Source organism: Equus przewalskii, chromosome 19 (genome assembly GCF_037783145.1).
Source record: "Equus przewalskii isolate Varuska chromosome 19, EquPr2, whole genome shotgun sequence".
Classification (NCBI taxonomy): domain Eukaryota; kingdom Metazoa; phylum Chordata; class Mammalia; order Perissodactyla; family Equidae; genus Equus; species Equus przewalskii.
Genome location: NC_091849.1, coordinates 53,201,453 through 53,225,078, shown reverse-complemented (window position 1 = coordinate 53,225,078; position 23,626 = coordinate 53,201,453). Strand labels below are relative to the sequence as shown.

Genomic DNA, 23,626 nt, shown 5'->3' with positions numbered 1-23,626 from the left:
CCATAAATGTATTTTGGTAGGAAAATAGCAATTATAGTAATTTGCATAGCGTTTTTATTTGTGTATCCTTTTGTCCCTGCAACAGATTAATAAGGTAGATTTTATTCTAATCTTCATTTAAAGAAGAAGAAACAGCAACTCAGAAAGAGGACTTAAAAGGCATAATTATTTTTTCTAATACTAAGCAAAAGCCTAAGTATAGCAAGTCATTGTTGAAATTAAGCAGATACCAACTCCACCTACAGCTATGAATCTTTGCTTTATAAAGGGAGACTTACAATGAAGCTCTTCAGGGGACCCACGAGTCCTACACCTTCTGCTCAAGGAGTAAGATACCAATAAGAAAGGTTTATTAATCATATTTAGAAACAAGCAACAGAATGTATTTGCCACAAGCCTATGATATAGTACCCTTGATAAAACAGATTTCAGCCAAAGATGAATGGGGGTCCCTTCCCAGGACTTATCCAATGCATGTTAGTTTACTCAATTTCCCTTGCTAACAAGTGATTTTACTCATAAGGAAGTTTTACATGTGAACGCCAAGGATAGTGTTATAGAGAGGTAACCAAGCATATGCTTATTCTGGGAGATTTTCAGTGTTGTCTATTGACATTTCTTCTTGTGTTGAAATAATGTGAGAGATTCCGTCTTCTACATATGAATTTAAATGTGTCCTATGAATATCCTCATGTTCCTTACATTAATTAAAAATTCCTTTACTTGATTGTTTGCTCCTTCTGCCCAAAATTCTACACTATTTCTCTTCCCCATATCTTAGCCAAGCTCACTGATATAAAACTTCGCTTTAAAACCCTTCACTTTCTTATATTTTATTTACCCCTCAACCCACTGCAATTTGATTCCCATAACTCTGCTCTACTGACCATCCACCAACAGACTTTCGCTACCAAATCTTACACTTTTTCATTCTTCCTGTTCTTTTCAGTATTTGATATCACGGATCACCTCCGATTTAATATGTGAAAGTAACTAACTAGCGGAGTGTATTGGTTTCCTAGGGCTGCTGTAACAAATTACCTAAAACTTGGGTGGTTTAATACAAAACTATTAAATCCTCTCACAGTGCTGAACTTGATTCTCTCACAGTGCCGAACTTGATTCTCTCACAGTGCTGGAGGCCAGAAGTCCAAAATCAACGTGTGCAAAGGGCCAGTGATACTCCCTCCAAAACCTCCAGGGGAGGATCCTCTCTTGCCTCTTCCAGCTCCTAGTAGGCGCAGATGTTCCTTGGTTTGTGTCGACATAAATCCCATCTCTGCCTTAGTCGTCATAGGGCTGCCTTCCCACCGTGTGTCTCCATATCTGTGTCTCTTCTCCTCTTTTTATAAGGAGAGCAGTCATACTGGATTAGGGCCCATCCTAACGACTGCATCTTAACTTGATTACAACCGCAAAGACCCTATTTCCAAATAAGGTCACAGTCACAGGTGCCAGGGATTAAGACTTCAACATATCTTTTTGGAGGACACAATTCAACACCTACCAGGATGTACGTCAGTTAGTGTCAGGTAAGAGAAATGGAACCATCATGAGAGATAAGGGATATGGGATTTATTCCAGTGGTTGACTTTTTGCAATTGTGAGACCTGGTTAAATAGTTCATATAAGGCTGTTGCTTCTGCATCTAGGGACAGGTCTTAAGTTTGTAGCACAGGAAACTGAGAAGGAAAATGGATGTGGAGTAGGAGAGAAAAAGAAGAATTACAACCTGGGAGGAAAAACTGGAATCCCAAGGACAAATTGAAACCCATTCCACCTGTTAAACTCCAACTTCAGTGACATGGGTGACCTGCAGGGGAAGCTGGCGCACTTCACATGAGCTCCACATACCCCTTGCTCAGGATCTGGAGAAGCTGAAGGAGGTGACCTGCCAGGAGGAATTGTGGGCCGGGATTTGGAGAAGCTGATGGAATTGAGATCCAGTGGAAGCTGGAAGAGCTGCAGGCCCAGCTGTTCCCCACAACAAGGTGAGCCAACAGATCAGCGACAATGTATGTGAGCAGCAGGGAAGCCTGGCACTTTACCAACCTTCTAAGCGTAAACTTGGCTGCTGCTTTACTCCCATTCCTGCACACATTTCTTGTGTGGCTAACCTTAACACAGAACTCAACAGGGAAGAGAATTCTGGGATTTTGGGTTCCAGTTTAGCTAATTTGACAAAGTATAAAGCCACAACAGTCCACCCCTGTCAACTTGGCACTGACACATATCTTTTATAACCACTCATACTTTCCAAAATATACAATAGTAAAATAATTCTGCTGCCTTTTTATCCATCTTTGGATCTTGTTCATTCCTTTTCTGATTGAGTCACGTTCCCTCTATGGTATCCTGTCACTTCACTACTGAAATATGAGATTAGCTAGTATCAAAACTACTTATCCTAGATGGTAGGCAGATGGGGAAGGGAAGAAAAAAAAGAGAATTGGTTAATGTGTATAAAAATACATTAATATGAAAATAAGGGAGTAGTACTCATAGCTATTACAAACCTCCTTCTGCAACTTGGCACATGATTTTAGCCAGTATTTATAACTTCCTTCTTCCACTATGCAACTCATAACCTCTTTGTTTTCAGTAAGCACCACGGCTGGTAATTGTTCCTTACCTACTGAAGTAAGCCAAACATTTATTCTTGAAGCGTCTGGACCATTAGCAATAATACCCGCATTGAGCTGTAGTTTTCCACTGATTTTTATCATATGACATTAGAGTACTAAGAGGTGTTCCAGTGATCTCTTGTATTTGAGACATACTCCTCTTTTCCCATATTGTGGTAGTACCAAGCTACTTTCTTCTTGATATTTAGGGTCAATCATCCCATGTATTACAGTAGCCTGTTGATTAGCTTGTTGATTCACTAGCACGAGGAGCCCAAAGTCACCATGTGGATGTCTCAACTTCTAATTTCAAGGAAGCATTGCTATGGCCACTAGTGACAGCATTCCACTATTGGAGACTAAGAGCTATGGACAAACAGAGCCCAACATCTTGGGGCCCAGCAGCAAAAATTTTGCTACTTGGATCAGGTAAAGTGAGTGATGGGAGCCACTCCTGTTTCCACCCCTTGATTTCCAGACTCATGAGAGATATGGCTATGAGATAAATACTCTAAATTGGTTCCTTATTTAGGTCATATAAAACTTCCTGAAGATATTAGTCCATCTGCACAAGATATTGACACCCAACTGGTGGCATAACTGAGTCTTCAAAAGGTCATTCCACTGTCCTATCAGGTTAGTTACTGCAAGGTAATGAGAAACATGGTAAGATCAGTGAATTCCATGAGCATGGGCCCATTCTGCAGTTCATTTGATTTTAAATGAGTTTCTTGATCAGAGGCAATACTGTGTGGAATTCTGTGACAGTGAATAAGGCATTATGTAAGTTCATGGATAGTGATTTTGTCAGAAACCTCCTGGACAGAGAAGGAAAATTCATATCCAGAGTGCCTATTCTGGTGAGAAAAAAGTAGAGCCCTTCTGTGATGTAAGTGGTCCAACGTAATGAACCAAACACAAGGTAGCTGTCCAGTACCTCTGAGGAATGATGCTGTAAGGATTTGTTGAAGGGATTTGACCTTATGCAATTGTGGAAGGTAGTTAAACAGTCTATGTAAGGCTGTTACTCTGCATCTGATGCTGGGCCTAAGGTTCTCAGGGCAGACAGGAAGGGAAGATGGATGTGAGTTGGGGGAAACAAGGACAAAGCAGAATCTGTAAGGATGATCTAGAACCCATGAGGACAAACTTGAACCTATCTCCCAGCCTCCAACTTCAATGATACAGGTGATTTCCCAGCTACCAAATCCTTCCTCATAGATGTGCTACGTGCCTGGCCCTGGATTCAGAATAACTGAATAAAGAGATTCAGTAGGATCCGAAGGAGCTGTCGGCCTAGCTGCTGCCCCACACCAATAAGGTGAACCAACAGATCTTGACAGTGTATCTAAGCTGCAACAACACTTGATCATACAGACAACTTCCAGGCATAAATATGGCCATTGCTTCACTTCCACTTTCCAAATTACCTCAATTTCTATTGTAGCCAACCTATTCCAGAAATTTACAGGGTAGTTCCAGCTTCATTTAATTAACATAGTGTAAAATCATTACAGGGAGTCAATAAATGTCAAATTCAAAGAGTGAATAAATGAATGTATGGATGGATGTATTTATGAAATGTCTCATGTCATTCCTTGGCTCCATTTCTGCTCATCTTGTTTTAGGCTGATGGCTCAGCTCAACCTTTCAGTATTCCAATCCAAAAACCAATGATCTTTCAGTATAAGGAGAAGAATTAAAGTACGGCTTGGGATTAAAGGGAGCTGCCATGATATAAAAGTGTTCTGAAAATGGAATATGGAAACCTGGGTTCTAGTCCTCCAATTGGCTAAGTGACCATGGGAAAGAATTCAATTTCTATAAATTTTCTCATGAACAAAATAATAGTTTGGCTAAGTAATTTTATCCTACCTAATTCTAGTATTCTGTGATTTATTTTGATCACTTTCAGAGGTAGACTCCGAGACTAGCTGATTTCACATCAGACGTTCTTGGTCATAATTTTTATTTTAGTCTTATAATGAGAATACTGTGTTTATCCAGCTGTATAGACAGTAGAGAAAGTTGACATTTCAAACATCCCAAACTACATGCACAGTGTGCTACCAGGTGTGTTTGCGTACTGTATATGCCTGATTATTAGAACATGTAATCATGATATGATCATATAAAAATGATATCCACTTTATGCATGTAAAAGATCAAAGTAATTAAAGGAGGAAATTGAATATTTACAATGGGTCTATTTATAGACAAAGATATATAATGAATGTAGTTAAATAGTAAAAAATAGTTATAAATATAATTGTCTATGCATATTTTAATCATATGTTATGTAAAATATTAATATAGTCGTATTCCTTGTTTCACTCTCAAAATATGTATGGGAAAACTTTCATCAAACTTTTCACATGCATGTTTGACATGTGAAACATGTCATATCATGTCTATCTCTGTAGCCATATTTTGAATCATATATCAGAGTATCACAAAGTATATAATTTTCAGGTCCATCTATGTTGTTTGAAAAATAGCATTTTTTGAATCTGTATATGATGCTGACATTGGAGATACTATATTATCAAAAGTACCAGTACCTACATGTTTTTTGTTATTGTTGTTTGTTTGCTTTTTAGGGTTTTCTAGGTGGATAAATGTTATAGCCATAATGCAACCTCTGATTCTATGCTTATATAAGTGATGTTTTAAAAAGTAATTCACAATACAGCCAATAGTTGGATTTCCAAGACAACATTCCCAGGAATAATTACTCAATTTCCCTGTGTCTTCTTTTTCTCTTCTTCTCCTTATCCTCTCCTCCTTGCTCCCCCTATCCTGCTCCTTTGCCCATCCTTCTTCCTCCTTTCGTTTTTTTTCCTTATAAGCAATTCTATAAGCTAACATCTGTAAGCATCCAAAAATAACATTGATTGAGGTCATTTGAAGATAATGTGCCTCCCCAAATAATACGTTCCCAAACCTCACAATTAAGCAATTTAGAGCTATCTATATTATGACAGACCATCTAGAAATTCAACCATAGTTTGCCTCTCAGCCAGATAGATATTTATATTACATTTGGTCTTCGCAAAATCTTTCAAGGCAGGGTTTTCTTTTATTTCTAAAATAAAATAAAAGGCTTTCTTTTATTTCTAAAAATAAAAATAGAAATTTTAATAATTATGAATTATTTTCATCACTATAAATTTACTTTCACATATTTGCTTTTGAAAACACTACAGTGTTGATAATTGCTATAATTTTTATACGTGGGGACACTGAAGCTGGGGAATTCCTTAAGTGTTCAAGCTCTGTCTGATCGCCAAATCCTTATTGATTTCATTACAGTACACTGATATTTATATAAAGATAATAAATATTAAGTTTTATCTCTTCCATTGTCGTATTCTTAGATGTAGAGCCTCAATTTTCCCATTCCACCAATCTGTATTTTCCGGTGAGTTGTAAGAACGATGATAACGCAAATTTTGCTGAAGTTTGGCTCCTGCTGCTCAGTCCTTAGTGAAGTACCTACCCTTCTGGTGTTTTGAGACTCCCAAGGCACGTTTGCAAAACTCTTTGCTCTCTCAGTAAAAATAAAGAGCACTCTTGCAAATCAGTATCTACATGTGCATCAATATCCCACCACTAGACATGGTTAAACTTCTGCTCAGGATTAAAGTAAGATCTGCTCAAATGTATTTGTGCTGTATAGATGTATCTACACATATGAACGTTATTTTTTCCCTTTGAGTAGCTATATTTTTCTATGTATTTCGTATCCAGTAAGTCTACCTGTGTGTTGCAAATGCTTTATCTGTTAAATATGACTCTGTATTTAACAACTTCATGATGACTTAATTTAGCTATATAAGAAATTATTATTCTAATCTGTCTCATAGCCAAGACAAATGTTCAAATTCTACCTGAAAAAGAAAAATGGAAATGTTAGTAATTATGAATTATTTTCATCAATATAAATTTACTCTCATGTATTTGTTTTTGAAAGCATTTCGTTGTTGATAATTGCTGTAATGTCAATAAACACAGACCATTCACATCCAGGATTTTTCCTGCCTTTTTAAAAAATACTTTTAAATAGCATTATGGGTTGAATTGTGTTCCCTACTCTCTCACAATTCATATGTTGAAGTCTTAGCCTCCAATACCTCAAAATGTGACCGTATTTGGAGAGAGGGTCTTTAAAGGGATAATTAAAGTAAAATGAGGTCATTAGAGTGAGCCTTAATCCAATATGACTGGTGTCCTTATATAAAGGGGAAATTTGGACACAGAGACATATAAAGAGGGAAGATGATGTTCAGACACAAGGAGAAGATGGCCACCTACAAGCCAAGGAGAGAGGCTCGGAACAGGCCTTTCCCGCACAGCCCTCGAAGGAACCAATCCTGGCAACACCTTGATTTTGGACTCCCAGACTCCAAAACTGTGAGACAATACATTTTTGTTTAAGCCACTCAGTCTGTGGTACTTTGTTATGGCAACCCTAGGAAACTAACACTATGCCATTCTGAAATATTAGCTTGTATACACCCATGTAAGTAGACTTTATTTCCTTTGCTAGAATTTAGATTTTAATCTTAGTTTCGTTCTTATAATTGTACAAAATATACACGAACTATATTATGGATTTATTTCTGCTATAAATGTGTCTTTTTCTACATATATATTTTCTCTCTACTGCATTCTTTTTAAATGCATTTATATTTAAAATTTTTTTAAACTAGATATTGCAAGAATTTCTATTAAAAAAATCAGGTAAAAATGGTAAGACGGGGCAATTTTAACAAGTTTATTTATACCGTTCATGCGAAATACTTAGTATTTCTACTCTTTCCAGTGATATAAGTGCCAATTTTTAGTGGAGTAACTTTATACTTCAAAAAAGTCACATCTAACTCTCTACAGAATGGGTGGGAATTTATTTTTAAGAAAGGCGCTACATGAGTGAAAATCACAGAATGGTTACCTTCGTGTTTATTAGTGATAGACTTGATTCTCTCAAAGCATATTCTATTGTCTGGAGGTAATGCAGAAGAGGTTCTTGTACAATAGAAGAGAGGAGAAATTAAAGAAGAGAAGTTATCAGCCAAAAATAAAACAGCTTGACTCAAGAACAGGAAACCGTGGAGCTTAGGAAAGCAACTGAACCTTCATAACTTTTCAGAGGTGAACTGGAAGTATATGGATCTCTCAAACCACACTATTTCCCTAGATTTACCTTCCACTGAATTGTGATTTGCATGACTGAAGTTCAAATATTTAGGGCTTGCTGGAATCCTTTGGCTGGTGTTTTTTCTAAATATATCCCTTAAAGTGGAACCATTTTCCTTACAGACGTACTTAAAAGTTTTGAGACATGAATGTGGATAATTTGGGGATTTTTTTTCTGGAAAAATAGCAGAATTTAAAAATAATAGGAACTATCATCTAAATAAATACCTAAAGATACTTGCTAACTAGTTGGAATTACTCTTCAAATTTCCCTCTTTGTTCATTTTTGTTTTTGAAGTGTTTATTTATATCACGCCAAGGGATGGCATTATAAGGTTTGCAGAGTGTGTTAGAACATTTTTACCAGACTTCAAATAAAAGCAGCCTTGAAAGCAGGGTAGCACTTGCGTGTTTCCCAAATTACAGGATGACTCCTTCTTCTGTATAAGAAGCTAATAATGTGATTAAGTTAATTCCAAGATTACCATTTCAAAGATATTTACCAAATATCTCAAAATTTTAAGGGTAATTTGTATTTTCTTAAATTCTGTTTATTTGGTGGGTTTTCCAATTTAGGAGGAAGAGGGAGAATTTGATTGACATTCCATCACACTGTGAATATAACAGGTCTTTAAAATTCAGATGGGAACTAATTGAGTCTTTTCATTGTGTTGCAGTATATACTTGTCATATTTCTGCAGTATCTCAAACTGAGACCTATATGGGATGTGAAAAAGTATCTGCAACTCTTCATATCTAGTGAAACAATTGGGAAACACTATGTTTAATATTGTGAAGGGGAATGAAAGTTTCATAGTTTGGAGTAGGGTAGCTGGATGATTTAATTGATCATAATATGTTTATTTTAATTTCTTTAGGTTAATGGAAGAATGGCGTAAGTGAAGTTGAAATAAAGAAATGAAGATGTAGCTTCTAAAATATTGACTGCGATTCTTTACTTCACTTCTGTTAAAAATAGTCCCGTTTTCAATTATAATGGAGTATTTTTTCTAAAGGAATAATATATGTGCATAATTTGGTTTTATTCGAAATTTGCTTTGTACATCTTGTAAGCGACCTTTGAAGTGACCTCTATGGTGCAGATAGATGGCAAATGCATTAGAACAGTATTTAACATAGCTTATTATGACATAGCTTTGATTTTCCTCATGTAAATAATATGCTCTTAAACTGATCCAGCACAGTATAAAAGGTGATAAAAGTGCAGAGTAGTGTATTTCTATTCTGTTTTGAAGGAGTTCCAGTGTCTTACCATTAACCTATCTCAGCCTCAATTTCATCAATATAAAAGAGCTGTTGTAAGGATTAAATGTTAGAAATATGTAACATTTAGCTCAGAGGCTGCCTACAGTAAGGGAATAATAAAATAATTTATTATAATTCAACAAATAGTCATACATTTGTAAATTTAATGCTAAAATTAAGATTGATAAATGTTAATAACAGTAACACTGTGGAGATTATCCTGAAACATCTGAGTTCATATTCATAGCCATTACTGTCCCCAGGGCACTTATTCTGCAGAAGATGTTACAGCAAATCATGGCAGACCTATCGCTGGGTATGTGGGATTTATCTTTTAATCCAGTGGTGTGCTCTGTGACCCTCCCTTGGCCTTTGGTATCCATAAAGTAATTGTATAATAAAAACAGAAAATGAAATAAGAACTAAAAATGGAACACTCTTTCTAAAAGAGATGCTTGCATCGCATCCTGCCTGTGCTCCCTGCCTTGGAGAATCCATATTCATTCAAACTGGAGCAGCAACTTTCACTTCCATCTCTATTCATTTGATCTTTTCAGTGAACTTGCCAGTGAGGGCTTCTTACAGATAGTGGTTTAGGGGAGTGCTGATTGTCAGAGACCAAATCAAGACCTTTACGTCAGTTTGCAAAGGCCAATGAAGAGCAGGAAAATGGAAATTGCTTTCAGATATTGCTAATCCGCACCAGGTTTGGGTTGGAGCCTCATAATAAAAGGTTCTGCATCTTATTACTCATCACTTGAGTCACTGGTTCCCCTTGTTCTTTAATTAATTCCTGTTATTTTAAAAAGTGTTTTCACTTACGTATAGGAAATGATGATCTTTCTTTAAACCTTTAACTTTTTTTGTTCTTTTCCTCCTTAGGGATGCAGATCTGTTCCTTTTAGACACAAGAAAGGCCGAAGCTTTAGATGTGGGTTGGCTCGTCTTTGATATCACTGTGACCAGCAATCACTGGGTGATTAATCCACAGAACAATTTGGGCTTACAGCTCTGTGCAGAAACAGGAGATGGTAAGCACAGAATTTCATATCTTTTTTGTGGTGCTGCTTTTGACACGTTGAGAGATACAGTCTTTTGTGCGATTTAGCCAATATATGCTTTACACTTACAACATGCAAGCTAGCAAATTCCAGAGGATCGTGCAAAATATTAATTAGTTAATTGATTTATGAACAGGTTTACTCAACACACATTTATTATCAGGGTCTGTGGTGGGGGTGGAGGGGTAAAGAAGGTGTTCCTGCTCTCAAGGCGTGTTTAGACTGGTATTGAAGACCTGTATGCAAACAAGTAACACTACAGTAATACAACACCACCAAAAGAAAGCTACATAAGAAGGGCTAGGGATCTATGTCTTGATTGCGGTGGTGGTTACACAACCATACAAGTTGTAAAAACTTGTAGAATCGTATCTTTAAAAAGAAGGAATATTACTATATGCAAATTATATCTCAAAACCTGACTAAAAAATAACGAAGAAATATATATAGAAAAAGTGACAGAGAAACAGACAAAGGAGCTTCCAATAATACATGGGGGAAGGGAAGATGGGAATGGAACAAGAGTCACAAAAAACTGCAGAAAGTAATGTCAAGTTAGGTCTTAACATATTGTAATATTTCGTCAAAGACAGCAGCTCCAGGACCAACTGTGGGAGGGGTCTGTAGGAAATCTTCATTTTTAAGATGCTCCAGAAGCTTTTCTTACCCTCACGTATATTCATTGAGCAACTACGTGCTGTGCATTTGGCTAGATGCTAGAGATAAAATGATGAGCAAATGCAGAGATGGCTTCATGAGACTTGCAGTGGAGTGAGGCCAAGGTAGCAATCACATAATAATGCAATGGAATGCGTGTCACTACACATTGAGAAGAGTCCGACGGGCTTATAAGTATACAGCATTGAGTGAATTCGAGCTACAATCTTAGAGATCCAGAGAGATGTGATTAGGAGAAGAAATTGGGGAGGCAGGCATTTCAGACAAGTGGAACAGAATTTGCAAAGACTGCAGTGAAAGGGGTCTTGGCACATTGGATCAGGAGGCCGAGGAAGCCAAGGCCAATTGGCTCAGAGAGCCCTGTTGTCCTGTGATCACTCGACGAGTCCAAAAGTTTTAAAGTTAAATCTGGACTTCCAGGTCCTTTAAAATTATTATTGTCATGACAGGAGGATAGAATACAATTTATCTAATCATTTGTTAGCTTTTTAAATATTTAGTACTTTTAAGTATTTAAAAGTGTACCAAATGGGCCTGCATTACGCTTCTGCCTCACACCCTGCAAATTTTAGAGACGGGCTCAGGGAGGGTAGTTTTTAAAAGGATGATTGATTAGAGAACGCGCCTTATTTAAGTTTTATTGCCTTTGGTTTCTTGCAGGATCAGGCAACAGAAACATTAGCCCTAAAGTCTGCTCACTCATTCCTCCTCGGTGTATTACACTAAAGCCTTGCTTAATAAACTAGGGAGTTAAGTACAAGCTGAGTCTGTCTTGGGCCTCCTTCAAGGGGTTCATTACTAGAAGCAATAGGACCTGACAGTGGCATTGTTTTGCCTACAATCACATTCATAGCCTAAGAATAATACCGTAACCAATGCTGTTACTCCAAGTGTGTATATGGAATGAGGTTGACAGACTCAGATTAAATATATTCCCTAGTTAGTCCAGTGAAAGTTTCATGTGCTTCAGATCTTGAGCTAGAAAAAGAAGGTTCTTAGTGAAGAGATTACAGATAAGTTTCATTCCCCCCCAATCCAGACTTTTCCATAGATATTAGTTATAATGCTGAATTTTAAAATTTTTTATAAACAGTTCAAATATTTTGAATTATAGATTATTTTCTAATTATGGCTTTGAGATTTTCATTAAGGATTTTCAAGCATTGTAAATGTAGGCTGAGAAAAGCACATATTTAAATAATCTTCCAAGAATTCTTACAATGTTAGACTACTGTACATTTATGGTCAGAAATGTGACTGGGAAATCAGCACTGTGGGGGTGAACCGGTCGTTTCTTCCCTGGTATGTGGCCCAAACAAGAAAAATTAAATTAGTGGTATGTGCTTCTCCCAGTCTTCTCCTTGGGGATATGCTTGAAATGTCTAACTAAACAATTCAAGAGATCTGTGAAATATGATCAGCCTGTTTCCTTGTAATTCCCTCCCGCCTGCCCCCACTTGAAAATTCTGCAGTTTCTCTCTGGTTTTCGCTCCTTCTCTTGTATTGGTTCTCTTTGCTTTGCTGTCTATATAATTTAGCTTCTGTCTTGCTCTCTTGCTTCTATCTTTATCTTTTTCTCCCCAAGAAGTACTTTATACTTTGCATTTCCCCTTTCTCCTTGATTTATTTCCCTTATATTTTAGGAGTAATTTTACTTTAAATCACTGTTGTATTATTTGTGGGGGTGTTTTTTTGAGCCTAAATTAAACTAATATTTCGCTTTTCTCAAAGGTTTCCAAATCCTTTAAAAGTTAAGTTTGAGATACACAGCCTTTTCTTGCTTTTGTTTGTCTCTTTAATATTGTCTAACATGAAAATATTAAAAGGATTAAATATGCTAGGGAAGCTGGATTTTGCATTTAAGCAATGCTTAAAACAGCTTTTAACCAGAGGTAGAGCATATACATGACCTCGGGAAAGCAAGTGACCCTTCCGGTACCTTAGTTTTATTAACTGCAACCTCATGGAAAATTTACATGAGACGTTTCTCTATAGTGTGAATAGTCACACTTCAGCTTATTACTCCTTCATTCCTTGCTATTGCTGACGTTTGCAATGTGATATTGCGGTATTGCTTCAAACAAAGCAGACAGACCATCTTTTATTTGAAATAATGGAAAAGTAATGGGAAGTCATGAAAGGATGATACTCATGAAAGTCTGCTTTCGTATCCATTTGTTGGTTATTCATTTTTTCATTTGTGCAACACAGAATGATTGAGTGCCTATATATGCAAGATGACATGTTAAAGGAGAAAAATAACATGGAAGACAGACTTATGTAGCTGGTTTTACAAAGCGTAAAGTGCCCTAAATGCTAAAAACGGTGATACAGTCAAGACACTCTAGGAAACCAGAAGAGAGATAGTTAAGTCCAAATGGAACAGAGCCAAAAGGACCATGGTCCAGGGGGCTTTTAAGCTAGGTGTGCTGGTAGGATTTCAAGGAACGGAAATGAGGAGGGAGGGAGTTGTGGGGGTATATGAAATAGTGATGAGAACGAGAGCAGAGAATTCATTCCTGGATGAGGAAACGATGAGAGTAAATGCATAGAATGGCAAAATGGCATGGTATAGTCTAGAGAGAGTCGATAGTCCAGAGTTGACCAGAACAACTTTGATGTATTAAATATGATTGCAGATGCTCTTAGCAAAGTGATTTGGAAACAAATCATGACAGGGACCTGAAATCTCACTTATGTATAATATATATTCTTGTAGCTTGATCACACATCATAAAAGAAGTAGACTTGCTGCTTTAATTAATCATAGCAATACCATCGTGATTACATGTTTGAATGAATATGTTTCATGAGGTCGTTGGATGCGTGTTTCTCATTCACAGTTGTACCCTCAGTACTTGGTACAATGTGGGTTGTAGGTGTTAAAGATGTCTTGAATGATCATTGAATGAGTTTGTGGTTCAAGAGGCTCTTACAGACCACCTGCCACTGAATATGTGACTCCTAAGAAGACATTTCAACCTGTAAAATTTTGGTGATTATTAACCAAACCGGTTTGGTGTAATACAGGAGCACAATTTTGTACCGCAAACCACAGTACAGTAGTTAAAATAGTTTCAATCATAAGGTGAGGAGAAAGTCAGTGATGTATATTATTAAATTTTGTTTATCCTACCCCTGCAAAGAAAAAATAGCAGAGAGACCTAAATATATTTTGGAAATCAAAAGACTGTTGAAATCAAAAGTAGCATTATGATTCCTCAGAGGACTTGTGGAAAATATGTCAGTTTGTGAAATACGCTTTTTAGAAATTTGACAAATGAACTGTCAAGGACTTGGCAGGAGAGTTTAAAGATATCTTATTGACTTTTTTTCATGCAGAATAGATAATTCTCTGAGCTCTCTCTGTTTGTTTCAGCAAAACAAACTGAACATACGAGCAATCAAACAAAAAGGAAACATTACTGCTTCTTTAATGGCCAGATCTAGAAATTCCAGACAAGTGGTTCTATCCAATTGTGCGAAATCAGTTTCAGAATTCTCAAGTGCTCTCTCATGGTGCTTAATAAACCTTTATGATAAAATACTCTTTTTTTAATAGTAAATTAGTGGGCTTAGGTCTCTCATAATTTATTATGAGATTTTCCGTTCCCTAAGTTATAAAGATACATTAATTATCTGACTTATGCTCTTTATTAAAATTGCTAATAAATCTATGGTAATTATTATCCTTTATACATATCTGCACACAGAGGTTATTACACAGGGAGCAATTTAATATAGCTTTTAAGAGTTGGGGTTTTCTCCCCAAAGACTATAATTTTCCCATTGTTTGATGCTTTATATAGTTTAAAACTTCCAAGTAAATTAATTTTTTTTCAAACTTGGTTTTACAGAATAATTTAGAGACAGAAAAACAAAGATAGTATTTTTGAGTTCATTAGAATGTCTTTTTAAAAACCCTATGGTTTCAGACCTTTTAGGTTTGGCAATACTCAGAATAAATTTTGCCAATGACTTTTTCCCTTTCTATTCAAACCCACTTATACGTCAAGGAAAATTCAATCCGTATGTTTCTGATTCATTTGTATTCAAGTCGTCAAAATGTTGTTTTGTCAGAGTATTGTTTAACATCCAAGAAACATTATAAGGTTCTTTTTTTAATGACTGTAAAATCCATTTTTCTTCGAACAAAGTTGTGGCATAATTTCCAAGTGTCAAGGTAAAAATTCAGCCTTAAAGTCAGAGATTTCAAAGTTTCACTAAATTTTGTAGACAAATCAAGAAAAACAGATTCATAGGTATTAAACTATCAAATTAAATTCCATTATAACTGATGGCTAAATATAAGATAAATAAATTCATAGTTATTGCTGTAGATAACTTATAGTTTAGTTTTGATACTTAAGTAAGGAGGATAAATAAATAGAACAGATAGCCCGTTCTGGATATATAAAACCTAAGAAGAAATCATTAGGAAAACTAGATTCAGATCTTGACTCTGACATAATATGTTATATTTTAGCCATAGCATCAATATAGTGAGTGTAATAGTAATTACCTTAGAAGGACAGTGTGAGGTCGTATTGGATGATGGCACCTGGCACGTGGTAGGACAGGAATAAAATAAAGGTCTTTATGCAGAAGTAGGCTACAGAATGCACAGGGGCTTTTTACTTACTCCAGGTGGCACCGTTTAATTTAGGGTCAAATCTTTTATCATGGAGATTGTACAGACGATTTAAGGGAGTTTTAGATAAATTCACAAAGGATAGTCCATTGGAGAAAGGTAAGATTATGGATATATGTTCGTAAACTTTGAGTTGGTGGCACAGTGTACAGATGGTTGTGTTATTAGACTCATGTCTAATAGCTTTGGTTGATGCAATGATTATTTATAGGAAGCTTTTAAGTTTATTCTGATCTAGGGTATGAAGCCAATAGAAACGAACACTCAGAGATATGTGTCGTGATCAATTGGTTGCTTATATTGGTGAGATATTTATAAGTACCAAAGAATATCAAATTATTAGTACTTAATATGGTAGTTTGCTTGAATCCCATCCATTTTATTCCTAGAAAAAATAACAGTTATTTTGAGGGTAACTTATTCCATCAATGAACATAAGGGAAACAAGTTTCTTGTCACTCAATGGGGTTATAACCCCATAATTGATAATTGATGAAAGGCTGGCCTCCATTGCCATCAGAAAAATGTTCCAACCTAGAGAAGCCTCAGTATAAATTACTAGTATTTGACTTACTAGACCTATTAGCAAGCCTGATGAATCAAGATGACTTCTTACAAAGATTGCAGAATTACAGGCAGTATTTTAATATTCATAGAACGCAAGCCTAAAGAAATATTGATAGTCTTTGCTAAAGAGTGGGGCCCAGTAGTTCCTAATATATGTTGTGTTGATATTTATAGCAAATTACATAAAATCCCCACTATATAAATGACATTTCCTATAAAATAATCAGAAAATTGAAGAGACCTTATGAATTTATTGGAGGAACATCAGAGATGAGCTCCTTGAAAGTCAAGGAAACAAACCATTGCAACTGTTGCCCCCTTTGCAGATTATAACCCATGGTGGTCAGCGGCTGTATTTCCCAGATGTTGTAAAGGGGTAAAGTTATAGTTTGTTTTCTCCTTGTTGGTACACAAGAGTTTTGTCTGTTCCAGTTTTAGAAATTATACATATGGGAGCTTTTCTAAAAGCACCGACAATTTCATCCTCTTTTATTTTCACCAACATTATTGGGCAAACAAAGAAAAACTAATAAGAACTAAAAAAAACTTTAGTTATTAGTACAATTAAATTGACAGTAGCTGTTTTTAAACTTTTATTACCTAAGGTTTTGCCTTGTTCTCTACTCTTCAACTTGTAGGGTTTTTTGTTCTTTCCTAGAAACGGACAACTGCTACTTCTCCGTTCATGATAAGGAATGAGATTAATCATTTTTTTCTACAACCTTGAGGTGTTTTTTATTGCTATTGTTGCTTGCTATGTGCAGAGTAATTTAACATATGGATAAAAATTTTCTTCAAAGTTGCCATATCCTGTGATATCTTTTAAATATTCTGTGTTAAAAAAGTCAGATTTGGGGGCCAGCCTCACGGCCGAATGGTTAAGCTTCTGCATTCTCCTCTTTGGTGGACCAGGATCACGGGTTCGGATCCCAGGCGTGGACCTGCTCCACTCAGCAGCCATGCTGCGGAGGCATCTTACATGCAAAAAAATAGAGGAAGATTGGTACAGATGCTAGCTCAGGGCTAATCTTCCTCAAGTTAAAAAAAAAAAAAGAGAAAGATTTGCAATGAATTTTAGCTCAGGGGGAATCATCCTCACACATACACAAAAAAAATCAGATTTTTCAAAAATTCCATGACATCTTTTGAATTACAGAATATATATTCATAATTAGAAAAATATATGTTCTAGTATCTAAAGGCCTCATGTCGTTATACATCTAAAAAATGTACAAGTTACTAACTTGATATTCTTTTACTTTTACTAAATGTGAGCATGTTTGTGTGCGAGAGATGAGTTCTTAACATAATATCTGCTTAAATTTAGTAAGTCCTGGAATCTTCTGCTTTTCAATGGAAGTATCTGGTTCAATAAGTTTGTTGTGTTATCCTTGGGATCCCTAAAACAGTCGTTTTTACCTCAGGGGGAAAATCTCCAAATTAAGCCCCTGTGTTGTCAGATGACTATTTATCTGCGCCAAGGGTCAGCTGATCTATGTGGCTGGTTAATCTGACTATCAGCTGGCACAGTGCTAATAAGTAGCAGAAGAAATGCAGAGATCAAGGGTGATATTTTTCTTTTTGTCCTGCTGTTTTGACTACAGTTTCTCATTCTTATTTATCTAAGTTCAAAAAGTTGAATTATGTCCACTTATCTGAGGATCTTTCAAACATTTTAAGATTTGATAATGTTCTCTTCCCTTATCTGAACTTTATCTTATAAAGCAATTAAGTCATTTTTGTTCATAAAACCATATGGGTCCCTTTTGCTGAATTTATGGTGATAACAATTGGTTTCAAATAAATAAATGAGGGAGTCTCCTCATCCAAGAAACTGCAAGATTCACATATTTTGCTGAATGTTCAGAAAGGAAGAAGGAACGTATCCTCCTACGATTTGTTCTAGGTAAATATTAGTATAAATGAAAAAGTCCTTTAAGTGCCTAATGTTAAGGGAAATTGGAAAACTGAGAGTACTTGCTTGATGTTTGGATGAATATTTAAGGATAAGTTAGGAGGATAGTTGAAGAGTAGTTGTCTTCAAATATTTAAATAAATAAAATGAATATGTAAAATTGAACTTTTCCCCATCGTCCAGAAATTAAATCAATGAGCAAAAAGGGCAGATTTAAGACACAAGGAAAAAACTGCCTAAGAAATGGATGTTAATGGCTGTGTTTGTCCTCTGAGGGAATGAGCTACAAGTGACTGGAAGAATTCGCAAGGTATTTGACCTTTTTTCTAGGCATTATTATATTGCATGGATAATTTCTCTGGTAATTATAACTTATAAGCATGTATTTACACTGTAAGCATTATACATATATAAATATTATACTCAGAGAGGGCACGGTGAATAGAGATAACCCATTTTAAAGGAACCTGGTATTAAATAGTTATATTCAACCCAAAACTCAAGATATATAAAATCAGAGGTATAGAAACTGGTAAAGAGAAGCAAGAAATGTTAGACATCCCATGAATTTTCTTCTGGGGTAAGTGTGTGTGGGTGTGTGTCGAGGAGGAATATTCAGGCATAAACACGTTCTCAAGTAATCTTGTGAGGGATCAGACAGAAGTTCATAGCTGAAAATCTATATTTATTAAGGTTTCCAGAGAGCTCTTGTTACAGGGTTTAGTAGGATTATATTTTCTTTTACTTTCAGTGCCATGGTAAGTTTTTCAGTATCATAACAAAACATAAAACTTAGACATTTTAGAGTGGCTTCTGTTTCTATCATATTTCTATAGAATTTCAAAGACATTAAAACACAAGTTAATTTATGGCAATGCATTAGTTTATAAAAAACATTTTTTGTATGAATCAAGCCATGGAGAGGTATTTAAAAGATGTCTAAAAGAAACAATTGCATTGGTTCTATTACGTGAATGATTCAGAAAAGTTTCCATTGAGATGAATTCCGGTATCTTTATGGTAAAAATGACTGGATTTCTACTGAAAATAAATATGACATAGATTTCCTTTGGGGTTTAAAATCAGCATTTGTTAATTTTCCAAGCCCATGTAAGCTGTGACCTATGGGTTTTCTAACTCGTGTAATGTCTTAAAGCACATCAGAGGACATAAATCTTTCCTATATGCTTTAGATTTTTGCCATTTTCCCACTGCATAAAAATGAGCAAAATCATCAATATGCCTTTCATGGCTGGAGTAGCTAAATGTAAATCTTGGAATACTGTTAAATTTCTACTTTGTCCATCTCAAGATCTTATTAATTCTCTTACTAGTCATATAAGATTCTTGTTAACTATACTTCATGTAATTTCAAACTCACTCTATTTATCAAAACTTATTTTCTGTCCATACAAATATCTGCTTTTTTATGCCCTGATTTTGGCTTTTTACCAACATCGATTATTCTTCCATGCTAATATTTCATATGTTTTAATTCTTCACGATTAATCCAAGTTTTACTTCTCAAGCACATCTTTAGTTCATTTTTAATGTCTTAAAATCATGTATTTGCTATGATGTTCAATCAAAATAATATTAATTAGTGGAAACTAACATTGACTGAGAACTTACTAAATGCAGGTATATTGCTGACCTCTTTAAATGGAATGTCAACTTTAGCTTCGCTATTATCATCCCATTTTGTACATGAGGAAACGGCCTTAGAAGATTTAAAAATCTTCCCATGAAACTAAAAATGATTTGTTTCAGAGCCAGTTCTTATGTACTATGACTCTCACAAATGAATTTTGTTTAAATTTCAACTGAAAAAAACACAAATGTATTTTTATCATTTCCAAATAAAACAATGCTGTTAATAATGATTGTTTGGGACAAAATTGAATTTTCTGTTGGGTTTGTTGAGAATTACCTTTAAGTTTGTATATTTTCTGTCTGGAATTTAATTGGGATCTAGCCCACAAAAAGTAACAGCATTTTTATCATATTTTTTGTTTTCTAAATCTAACTACTTCAATATTTTTTTAGCCCCTGCACGATTATAGCTAATTTGATAAATTCATAATTTGAAATGAAGAAAAAGTAACTTTTCTGCTGCCAGTGATTCACTTCAACATGTGATTAAATTTAGCCAAATTTAATTTCTTTATTTTGAATTTGATAATGAACTTCCCCTTTCTTTTGTGCCCTATGTCACGCACTAATGTATTTTGATAGGCTCTCCTCCCTTCTCTGCTTTACTCTCCCTTAATCCATACACGCCATCACGGAGTCCTCATCTCTACCTCCTTCACTGCCCTTTTTGTGTGTCAACGGGGCTCAAGTTTGTAGTTTAAACTCGGGTGTAGTGAACTCACCCTGAGGCCAGTTAAGTGTGCAGTTTCCAAAATTTATTAATTTATTGTTTTGCAACCCATCAGTATCAAATCACTTCTTTCTCTCATCTTACCATCCCACCTCCCAGCATCAAAGATGATAGTGAATGGATGTTATTCCAACCCTAAAGAGGTCTTGAACTACTGGAATTGTGTTTTGGGGGACAACACATTAGTGTAATTTTTTTCCAAAAAATTGAAAAGAAAAATCTCTGGCAATAAAATATGTTTTTAATTTGTCAATGTGCTTGCCTTTGTTTTTTTTCACCATAAGCAGAGCTTAATTGGGTGAACCATGACTGCTTTTCTAAAAACTTTGTATTTTGAACAACGGCTTGAATGTAATTTACAGATCCTTTAGTTCTGTTGAAAATGAAGAGTCCCGATTCTGATTTCAAGATCTGTATCTATTTTTGAGCTCTATATTTTTCTCTGATCAGTACTCTGAAATGGGCCTCTCATAGTCTAGTCTAGTCTTATATAATGATTAGTAGAAAGAAATAATTTTTCTTTATGAATAGATGTTGATTACAGAATATATTCAGTAATAAATTGAAAAACTTGAATTTGCTGTTTTACCATGACCATTATATATACAACGTTTTAAAGGCAATTTTCTATGTTTTAATTTATGGTATGTTTATATTTGAATGAGAGCCATATGGTAAACATAATTTGCTTATCCAAATTTTAGCATCACAACTCAAAAACATACATGAAAAAGAGTTTTGAAATCAATGATTTAAAGTAAGCGGAGACAAACGGGAGTTAGTCTTGCTTCATTATCTGGTGAAAGATGTATTTTTAACATTTTTTAGATTTCCCTTAATGAAAAGGGATAAGAAAGTGTTTGGCTACATCTGTATTTCTGTTTTCGATTTTCTCTAATTCAGAACAGCAACCATGGTGCACCAATCTTGCCAAACAAACGCCAATGTCAGCAACAGATTCCAGTTTTTGTTGTTTGTTAAATTCTCTATTCTAGGCTCTAACTCTGCTTTAACTAATGATCTGAGGGGTAAATATTTTCATGGTAATACTGATTGAGGGCCATGAAAACTATGAGATTCTCCTTATTCTCATCAGGCACCAGATTTAACTCTGTCTTTCCCATTGCTCTTTCCACTGTGAGTTTAACTTATTGCTGGTAAACATTTCCAAAGACCTATTGTAAAAATAACAACAGTGCTGGTTTTGCATCGTGAGCTGAGAGCACAGTGGAAAGCAGAGAGAATCTTTAGTTAGTATCAGGTATGATCAATCACTTGGTTCTGTGCTGCTGAATTAAACCTGGGCACACCTGGTGTAAGCTCACGGGGATAGAAAATCAAAAAAGAAACAAAATCATCTAACAACCAAAGCCAGTAGTATGCATTGCCATTGGCGATCAAAATTTGAAATTACAGGTAAAATGCTTTGATAGAGAAATTACGTATTCCAGCTCCTTAAAAATGCCTACTAATTTCTCTGTATTGTGACAAATTTCCATTTGAATGGAATAGAAATCAGGGAAATCACCTGCCCTTCCGTGGCTGGTAAGGAATGTTGAGTCCATATCTTCCCACTTGGTAAGGAATGTCTGATCTTGACCTTAACAAAACAAGCAACTGTAACATTGTTCTTGACAGACACAGTGTGTGTGTCCCTGGCAGATGTGTGAGCTGATGATTTTCCTCCAGTCTTCTCAAGGTGGAAAGCAGAGACCCAAGATGAAAGCAGCAGCCGTAACCAATCCCAACAAAGGGGAACACTGTGCACTTAGATGAATAGCATACAACCTTAGGGTTGGCAGGGCGAGTTAAAAATCTGACCCTTCTCTGAGCCTTGTTTTATTCATTTAAAAATGTAACCATTGTCTTGTTGTGAGGAGTAAATAGACGATGCGTGTAATCAACTGGTAAAATACTTGGCTTCGATAGACGGCAGCTGTTGCTTCTGTCTTACCTTCAAAAGTATTGAGTTGGCTACCCTTCTCAATTCTCAATTTCCCTGATCGTTTTGAAAGTCATGCTTGTTATTGCTTTTGAGCACCAGCTACATTTGTATGTGGAGGTAGTCACATGACTTTTCTCTGAAGTAATGCAACTCATACGAATATGAAAGTTCTACTTGTGCTATGAGATCCAATGATGCTGCTGAGTCAGATTGACCAAAAGGTAAACACTTTTGGAAACCAGCTGTTATTTTGCATGTAGACAGCTCAGAAGGATGCTTTTGTTCTGGGGGCCACTGTGGCTCATGGTGATGTGAGATCTCACCTTGTGACTGGTGCCTTACATGGGGCAGGCCGGTTTATGTTCTTGATACAGCCAGAGACGGGAGAAACTGCTGAAGAAAAGTTCTGCATCTCTTCACGCAGAGGAATGTTTTGTGATCCAACTTTCATACATGAAAGAAAGAATTAAGTCCTAAATGTCTTAACTCAGTTTTTGAGGGGGCAAAAATAGACACTTATCGTGGTACATATATTAGGTATCTCAGTACCAGTGCCTCATTGCATATTTTGGAAAATACCTTTTCTTCTCTTCACTCTTTCTTTTTGTTAGGTGTCAAAATAATGTCTTCCATTTTGGTGGTATGGATTAATCTAAAGATTCTGGAAGTAGCTTGTGATCATTTCACACTTTCATGTATCAAACTGAATGGAAAGGTCAAACATTTAATGAACCATGCTTTTCCGTATGATAAAAATTCTTTTGAATAATATATCATATAAGCTGGTAAAAAAGAATGTTTCCTTTAGACACTCATAAATTTCCCAAGTAACTGCATTAAGTTCTTTTCAAAGACCACTTTCATCCACGATAGATAAAATGCCGAGTAAGAAATTAAATTAATTTCACTGCCATCAAACAAACTAAAACAGGTTTGAAGTCAAAAAGCTTTCTTCACTGACAGCTTAACACATAGAAATAGTTTTTAAAGGCTTTTTTGTTGATTTCTGCTGAAACTCTGCTTCCTTCTAGTTTTACTTAAATTTCCTATGATTTTAAAGGAAAGAATTGTATGTGTATGTATAGTTTTTTATTTTAAACTGTCACATAATAACTGGAAAAAAGTTAAAAATAATCCACTCTTTCCATAGTTTTGTGAAAAGAATGTTTCTGCTTTCTTAAAATAAATGAGGGATGTAAGACCAACTGCTAACCAGTCTTTTAGGGGCATGTGACAGATGATGTCTGAAAAGCTCGTAGGGTCTCAGGGGAAAGGCGCTATATATAAAGAGAAGAGCTATTAAAACGCAAGTGCTGATGTGAAGGTAAACTACAATT

General features: G+C 35.6%; 1 protein-coding gene across 6 annotated transcripts in view; it reads left to right on the top strand.

The window, feature by feature from the left end:
* The window catches only part of BMP5 (bone morphogenetic protein 5), a 118,345-nt gene that overhangs the window by 70,424 nt on the left and 24,295 nt on the right, over positions 1-23,626 (top strand). For all 6 annotated transcript variants that reach the window (XR_011529817.1, XR_011529816.1, XR_011529815.1 and 3 more), the window contains one exon: positions 9,972-10,120. Coding sequence is in view for 2 of the 6 variants with exons in the window: in XM_008515308.2 (XP_008513530.1) it covers positions 9,972-10,120 (149 nt within the window). In the remaining 4 variants the exon portion in view is untranslated. The remainder of the gene's footprint in view (positions 1-9,971; positions 10,121-23,626) is intronic.